Source organism: Clarias gariepinus, chromosome 18 (assembly GCF_024256425.1).
Source record: "Clarias gariepinus isolate MV-2021 ecotype Netherlands chromosome 18, CGAR_prim_01v2, whole genome shotgun sequence".
NCBI lineage: Eukaryota > Metazoa > Chordata > Actinopteri > Siluriformes > Clariidae > Clarias > Clarias gariepinus.
Genome location: NC_071117.1, coordinates 9,842,565 through 9,851,254, shown reverse-complemented (window position 1 = coordinate 9,851,254; position 8,690 = coordinate 9,842,565). Strand labels below are relative to the sequence as shown.

At 41.6% G+C, this 8,690-nt stretch overlaps 1 protein-coding gene across 2 annotated transcripts in view; it reads right to left on the bottom strand.

The window, feature by feature from the left end:
• Positions 1-573: 573 nt before the first annotated feature.
• Positions 574-8,690, bottom strand: part of mast1a (microtubule associated serine/threonine kinase 1a) — a 71,075-nt gene continuing 62,958 nt past the window's right edge. For both annotated transcript variants that reach the window (XM_053476809.1, XM_053476810.1), the window contains 7 exons: positions 8,327-8,583; positions 7,955-8,209; positions 7,624-7,853; positions 7,267-7,389; positions 6,943-7,076; positions 6,656-6,843; positions 574-6,572 (listed from right to left, as the gene is read on the bottom strand). In XM_053476809.1, the coding sequence (XP_053332784.1) occupies positions 4,732-6,572; positions 6,656-6,843; positions 6,943-7,076; positions 7,267-7,389; positions 7,624-7,853; positions 7,955-8,209; positions 8,327-8,583 (3,028 nt within the window). In that variant the 3' untranslated portion in view covers positions 574-4,731. The remainder of the gene's footprint in view (positions 6,573-6,655; positions 6,844-6,942; positions 7,077-7,266; positions 7,390-7,623; positions 7,854-7,954; positions 8,210-8,326; positions 8,584-8,690) is intronic.

Here is an 8,690-nt window from a genome sequence, read left to right as displayed (position 1 = left end):
CCTAAGACTCCTGGGATAGGCTCAATGCCCCCATGACCCTGAATACAGGATAAAGCGGTTTAGAAGATGAGTGAGAGTGAGCTTAACCATTGTTGAACTTTGAACCTTTTTGAGGTTTCCAGAACATAAAAAAAAGAAACATCCAAATGTTCTAGGAACGAAAACTCATAATATTCAAAAAACACTCTGCTGTTTTTTTTTTTTTAAACCTCGTCATAAATAATGTAATATACTGTATGCTGTAAATATATGCTTTGTGCTTACACACAGTAAGCATGATTTCCTCTTTGTCGTTGCTCATATCAAATGCTGGAAAGAGATCCACCCAAACGCTGAATCATCCGATAGACAAAAAAAAACTGTGTGTTTTTTAGTAGCTTAATAACGTGAGACATCCAATACTACAGGTTTATTCTAAATGCATGAAAAAATACCTTCTAATCAATATTAATTTATTAATGGTTACACAAACAGGCTGGATTAATTCATAAGTAAAAGTGCTGTAGATAGATAAATAAATAAATGAATAAATTACAGTACTAGTGTGAGGGACAAGCTGATCATACGATGAAATAATCAGTACATAATAAATGATTGTTCCTTTATTTTCCTCTCTAAAACATTCACATGAAAACAGAGAATATTTGCATTTCGGTGTACATTTCTCTACGTGGTGAATGAATACAGTACATATCAAACTTCTGCGTAAAAGAAGATTCACTCTGACGTAAAATAAAGTGCATTCGCGGTATAAATAAATAAATAAACGAACAAACAAACAAAAAATCCATGGAGAATTCACAAACTGATTATGTCTTAGGAGTCAGGAGTAAACGATGCTGTTTACTTGATACGAGCCGGAACGTAATTCATCAAATCTTCATTTTACATCAGGAATACGAAACCAGAAAAACCTGGCTACAAAGTAAAACAGAAACCCTTACAAAATGTTGTTGTTTTTAATTGGATTTTTTTATAATTTTGTGATATGATATACTGTAACAGTCATGTGTTTTTATGGTAAAGATGTGTTTTAATAGTACGTGTCATGAGTTTTGAGTTCCAGCTGTAAGGAGCCTAGAGACCTGCAAGCTTTACCGTGTGGCTGAAAACCTTCACGGGTCTTCTTATGATTTGAATCAACAAGAAATACAAACAGTTCTCACATCCTAATGCCAAATCACGTAGTGTCAGTTAGCATTAAACAAATTGTTATTTTTAAATGCTATGAATACGTGAGAATACTCTTCGAAATGGAGTCATGACTGGACTTTAAAATCGAAAGATATGGATATGATTAAGGCTTTGCGTAGAGAAGTTTGAAATTCAGCATTAATAGGGACCTACGGCATCCCTCAAGGTTCTGCTCTAGTCACCAGAAAGTTGCATTTAAATCCAACGAGTAAACAGAAACAGATGTTTTTGATAAGTTCTGGTGTCCGCTTTACTGTTTGTGTGATACTGTGTTTGTTTCTACCTCAAACCCGCGTCAGTGATGCCACGCAGACTTGTCGATGTGCTTTAGGACTCTGTATTCGTAGACTTTAAAGTATATTGCTGAACATAAGAATGTTATGATGACAGACAATTTTTTTCCATCACGCAGCAGGGTACAATTCCCTCACGGTAAGCAAACCTGGCCAATTAGTGTGCCAAACAAATCTGCTGGAGTCGCACACTTATTTTCAGCTTTATGCTGATCTGGAGTCTATCCAGGGGTCAACGGGGAATTAAGCAAGAATGCATGCTGAATGGATCACAGGAGCATTTTACACTAGTCAGTCCAGTTTACTGGCAGGTTATAAGGAGGAAACCAGCAAACCCCCCCAAAAAACCCACATGGACACATGAAAGAGAAGCGCCACCAGACATTACCCTGGGAGTCTCAAACAGGAACCAAAGGAACTGGAACTATGATGCCACAAAAACATTCTTTTGACTTGTAGTTTTTCTTGCTTTACTAACCTCTCTTTCTCTCTCTCTCTCTCACACAGCACTTTCATCTTGATCATATTTATAGTGCTTGATCTAGTGAAATATCATGAAGATATTTTTTGAAGTCGTTCTTCACTTTGACACATTAAAACACTGACTTCCATTCCATCATCAGCCTCATAACTCAAGTGCAAAATGGAAACGCTTACACACTTTTCAAACCAACCACTACTTCATTTTGCTGTAAAGGTGCAAACTACATACATTTGATATTTGTCAGGATTTTCCTTTCTTGAACCCCTGAGCCTAAAAGTAAAATCCATTTTGTTCAAATTAGGACCTACAGTGTTTCCAGCTACTATCTGTCACAGAGATGCTTTCTGAAGTCCATGCATCGTTTAAGTATGCTCTTTGCTGTATCAGTACACATAAGAACGATGGGAAAATCAGTGAAAACTCCTTCCTCCCATCAACTTCTTTCCAAACAGAGAGGATTATGACAAAAGAAAGAGCATCGTGCTTATTAGCACTCTTCCCCTGACAGGCTCAATACACACACACATACATACAAACTGCCTTATTGGACTTCATCCCTAAAAATCCATAAATCAATACACAGCTGTCTACCTAAAATACATCAGTCGAGTAATCAGGCTACATGACATCCGAAATTCACAATCAATACCCCAATCAGGAAGCAGACGCTCAGATGACTGTGCACATGATTAGTATAATTAGTAAACTGAAAGCAGTGGCTCCTACGTCATCACTCTTAAAGGTGCAGTTTGTCTTTGATTTATGAATCTAAAACGATCAACTGATTTCAACCTTTGTTATGCAAATGATATCTCTAGTTTCTTCCTCATCTTTTCTTTTTCTGCTCAGTCATGTCATTTTCTTTCTAAGGCAAAACCATGATGCAGACCTACAACAAACAAGGTGGAGTTGATTTAAAGTTGTTGTTGGCTGCAACAGCTGACCATCTGATCTGCACAATACAGGTTTTTGTTGTTGTTGTTGTTTTTTAATACTAAATGCCCATCCTGGTGCAACCCTCCCATTTTATCCGGGTTTGGGACCTGCACTGCATCCTGTGGTTGGGGTTTGGGCATTGAGTGGAAATTGAACTCAGGCCTTTTGCATGGCACATAAAAAAAACTACCACTGAGTCTATAATTCCCTGTAAAGTAATGAAAAAAAAAAAAAAACTTGTACGCATTCACTGCACTTGTAGTTCACCTTCCAGGCAGCAGAGGGCTCTAAATCAAACAAAATGCAAGCATCATGATAATGACAATGTGCTGTTTAGCCACCAGATGTCAGTGTACTCCAACTTACACTGTTATTGTGCCATTCTGGAGAAGTAAAGGAATTTTTTAAATGGCTGCATACAGTATTTAAGAAAATTCACCAGACTAATGACAAAAATGATGTTATAAACTAAATGTGTTAGTGTTCAGGCCTCTTTATACTAAGACCACACAAAACACAAAGAGAGACCCCAAGGGAAACAACACTGCTAGCTTAACTGGGATACTTATTGTATAATACATGAACAATTATAAATTGATCTCTGTATTTTATGCCCAAACATTATCGGTATAGATCTATACATCTTAGCTCTAGTAAATAAACAACATATTTTACCTGTCATCTTTTTTTCTATTATATTGGGAATGTCTCAGGTTAAAAGTAGATATCATACCAAATCTTAATCATAAAATTATTTGTGATAATAGAGTTACCTTATCCACCAAGGTGTGGGTTTTGACATGAAAGGTGCTTGCATTTCTTTTATTTATTTTTTTGCTAAATGATTTCTATAACATATTGAAATGTGTTACAATACTTCAAGCAAAAACGTCCTTGACTATAAATGGGAACTGAAATCGTGTGTTTAACCATGTTGCTCGTCTACACGCTTTGCTAAATACATTTCAAAAAGTGCAAAACGTTGCTTTTTCCATTAGGACCTTTCCTCTTTATCCGTTCTGACAGCGCAGTTGTGAACGTATCTCAGCAAACCCAGCTGAAAGGCACCTGTTTAACAGAGCGGATACAAAGCCCACAAACGGGTACTATAATGAGCCCCAGTCAGCGATTATATCAGCGCTGTTTAAGCTGCGATGAAGGAAGCTGTCACTGGGCTACTATGCCAGGCCTCCTGTTGGCACCTGATAAGAAGGCTACACTTCTTACTTGCATGCAGTGTATCATAATTCAAAACCATCTTAACTCACGGCTTTCCTTTTTAAATCATCGTCTGTTGGTTTATGGGCTGACGGAAATGAAATCTTTCAGGGTTTTTATGTTTTGTTCCCCCACCCCCACCTACACAGCTTAAGAAGAAGCCACAGGCAGTTTGAGCGCTAGCTGCATAATCACTGGACGGCATGCTAATCACACACAGAGGCATCTAACTCAAGAGAAATAACTCTTTCATAAGTATAACCAATGGTAAGATCATTGCAGTATTGTTTGTTTAGTGAATGTCTCAGGAACAAATCATTTTTCGTAAGCAACGTATCTGCATTTACGGACTTCAGCATTATTTGATCTGTTAAAGCACTTTGCACTTTCTTTTTCACCTTGCCAATCAAGCAACACTCATCATTCTCAACACACATAACTGTAATACATCTACTATTTTTTCTTATATACAGTAAATAAAACTGTTATTAGAAGAACTTCTGCACAAATGTTTTGTCTCATCTCTTGCTTGATCTTAATATTTTTGTCCTGATGTGTTTAAGTGCTAAATCTGCAATAAAGGCAAAAGCAGACTGTGCTGAAACATCACAAGCCATTCTTCGTGCTTCCATTCTTTTTCTGTGGTATTGTGCCGGTAGGGCTTCGTGTTGCTACTTTCACGTTTGGGCTACTCCCAGCTGAAACTTCTGTCTTTCCTTGTGCAACAGCCTTGGTTTGCTCTGCTGATTTAACAGCCTCCTTGTCCTTTGCAACCCCCTGGATTAACACTTTGGCTGCTTCTTGCCCAATTTTCGACACACTAGTTAAGCCACTTTTGTCACCAGGTGATAAGGATTGAGTTACTACAGGTTGGAGAGGTGATTTTGACAGGCTAGGAGTGGCTCCAGTAGGAGATGGTGTAGGAGAAGGAGAATGCTCCTCAACAACCTCCAAGAGACACTTGTCTTCCCAGTCCAAGGTGCCTCGGTAGCAGTTGACTGGAGTAAGGCCCTTGTCTTGTCGTAGCTTGCCCAGAGCAGGAGATTGGACCTGGGGTGGGAAGGGTGAAACAACCCCCTTGGAAGGAGGTAAGCCAGATCTCACTGAAGTCCTACTATGGGTCTCTGATCCTGACTTTTTTAGTGTGTCTCCATTTGATGGTCCCTTGATAACTCTGGGTACTTCTGTGGTTGTCACTGGGACTTTGTCAGGAAGTGGAGATGCCTTTACAGGGCCACTGCTTGGCCCACCAGACTTAACAGGAGCAACAGTCTTTCCTGTCTCTAGTTTCATTTCTTTCATTTCTGCTTTCTTTTCAGACTCTTTTACTTGCAAGTCCTTGACAAGACTGAAAGAACTCTGGTGAGCTTTGGCAGTCCCTGGTGTCTGGGTTTGGACAATCATGCTTGGAGACTTGGTGTCACAAATTTGATGCTTACCTCCTACGGTAACACTTGGAGTAAGTTCTGTGGTTTTTGGAGTAGACGTCAGAGGGGATGGAATTAATGGCGCTACACTAAGTTTAGACTCTGGTGCAACAGGTGAAGGTTTGGTCACAACAGGCTGATCAAGTTTAGCTAGGCTTGTATCTCTTGGTATGGATGGTGATCGCTGAGCCACGTCAACAATGAGAGATCTTATGTGACTTGATATCTCTTCTGGGACTTTCTTGCTCATGGTATCTTGCTGAGCCTCAGTAGCAGGTGGTGACTTCTCCAAGACAATTGCCAGTTTACTGTCACTTGCCAGGGTTAAATCACCAGGTTTTACCCTGCCATTGTCCTTTTCCTTTACTCTTCCAGCAAGCAAAGCATCTCTACTCAATGGGGACTCCTGCCTGCCCAGTTTCCTTACTGGCTTAAAAACACCTGTCTCCATGGGTGATGGAATTGTTGGCCGGGTAGGTGATGGGGTTGTTGCAGAGGTCGACGCCAGATTCTCCCCTTCTGTTTCCAACAAGCTTTGAAGACCTAGCTCACAATGGAAGCCCTCCTTACGATAATCCGAATGGCCAACTTCCAGACTGTGCTTTCTCATTGCCCCAATTCCGCCTTTCTTGTCAGTGGAAGATGAAGAAGAAGATAAAGGCGACCCGAGCTTCTCTGCTGACTGCACCCGTTTGAGAAGGGGAGACCGGGGTGGTTCGGCACTCTTGGGCCTCGGTCTTGTAATAGGAGGAGATGAGTGAAGCTTGACAGGGAAGCTCTGGGTCATATTGGAACTTCCAACTGTGTGACCCGACAAGGACGGAGGTGAAGACTGTGTCGGTGATGGCGTATGTGCAAGAGGGGACAGAGGGATGTTGCCAGCGGATTTGCACCGGGCTGAGCGGTACTGACGGTGCAGTTTGGGGGATAGGCCGTGGAGAGAGCTAGGACGCATGTGCTGGGAGGCAGCAGGGGAATTTGGTGTGCTTGAGGCTGGAGAGCTGCTCTGAGAGGAGGCACCTGCAAACAGGATGATATTACATCTGGTCATCTAAAAGTCCCCAAAGGTTATTTGACTTGTTTTAGCTATGTAACCTACTCACCTAGGTAAGAGGAGTCAGGACTGGAGCGGTAGCTTTGAGTGGGTGACCGGGCAGACAGACTATGTGTAGGAGAGCCGGGCAAACTCTCACTAGAGGACAAAGAGCGGTTTAAAGATGATAGACTACGGCTAGTGTGCAGAAGATTCGACTGCTTGGTTATCTGGCGGAACAGAGAACTTCGTTTCTTACTGCAGAGCAAAAGAAGAAGAGAAAAGTAACAATATTTTAATTATGATAACGTTTGATTTGGGTCTGTATTATCTATTATATTTTAGATATTTTGTTACCTTTCCTGTCCCTCTTTGACTGTTCTTTTACTGCGTCTGGCCATCTTGGATTTGTAGCTGGATCTGCGAGCAGGACCCACTTTGATCGATGTGTTCTCGAAGGGCGTGGTGGTGACAGTCACCTTATTGCCACTCTAAAGTCATAGAAAGAAGAACATGAGAAACATGGAGTCTACCCAAGTAGCTGTTATGCCCATTTGCTGTTTCTGCAGATGCTTATTAGTTATTTTGCAGAAAAATATCTGATTGGATTAAGGAACTCTTATATTTTACCAATTATTTTACCAATAATAACACGTATTAATGAAATAACACCATCCTTACCTTCAGAATGAGCTCCACCACTTCTGTATGAACCAATCCATGCACAGATTCTCCATTGACATGTGTGATTAGGTCGCCTGCACACATTCCTGCCTCCTGAGCCGGACCACCTTCCTCTACGTGCTAAGAATGTACAAAAATATAAACAAAACACTGCAAGGAAACTAAATGAAGACCTAAGCAAGAAACACTGCACAGTTACTGGTTAGCTGATGCCTACAGAAAAAGGCAGTAAGGGCTGTTTATTGCATAAGCAACACCTGAAAAAGATGCTGCCCAGGTGGGAATTGTCCAGAACTAAACTGGAAAAAGAATTTCAACTAAAAGTGCACCACCTATTTCATACATCTGTCTTACCCAGATCATGTGATGGACACTGTAAACATCACTGTCCCCCATGTAGACGCGGATGGCCCGCAGTGTAAAGCCGTACTTTTTGCCAGAGCGCTGGATAGTGATGGGGGAGCGGAGTACGCTAACCGTAGGGCCGTAGTCTCGGCTTGGGGATGAGTCTCGTGAAGATGGGTTGGACGAGACTGAGCGAGGAGACATGGGGCTAGCCAGAGGTGAGCTAGCATGCTGCTCGACTATACGGGTAAAAAAAAGCATATTATACCAGTGGATCGAGAAATCATACAATAAATTACCAATAAATATTCATTCATAAGTTCGTTGATGAATAATTTACCTGATGGAATAATGACAGACAGTGCAGTAGCTGAGGCAGATTTGATGACTTTGTTGCCAGGACGTGTGGTTCGTTTCTCGCTGTCTCCAGTGAGCTGCTGGTGGCGTGCTCGCCTTAGAACTAGGTCATTGGTGGCCCTCTGGCTGGGGGATTCCCCCATGACAACAGCGTCGCGGAAAACCGGTACTGCTGCTGCACCTGTGGCTGATGGAATGGGTTGTGGTGCTGATACCTCACAGAGTTTTTTTGGCTTATCTGCAAAAAGGAAGACTTAAATAATCATAAACAATATACCCATATAAACAATACATCATTATAGTAACTATACCAGAACATTAATTACGACAGTACAGACACTTTCCCTGTCCTCACCTCCCACACTCACTCCTGGCGCCTCCTTTACTGACGTGATAGGTTCACTAGCAATGGGTGATGACGGTGCAGTGGTACCCTCTAGTGATGACCCCCGACTTTTAGCTCCACTTTGTTGAGGCTGCGTCTCTCCATCGCCCTCTAGAGGCGAGGCGAAACGGTGCGTGTCCATCAACGCAGAAAAGCGTCGTCTGGCGCCTAGTGGAGGACTGGAATCTCCTTCCATATACAGAGACTCAGAACACGACAGACGCTTCCTACAAATAGGCATGCCATGTATAATCAGGAATCTTCAACTCCATGCAAAGTGATCTGAATTTAGAGTTAGCACAGTAGGCAATGCTGGCTACTTTAGACTGGTTTA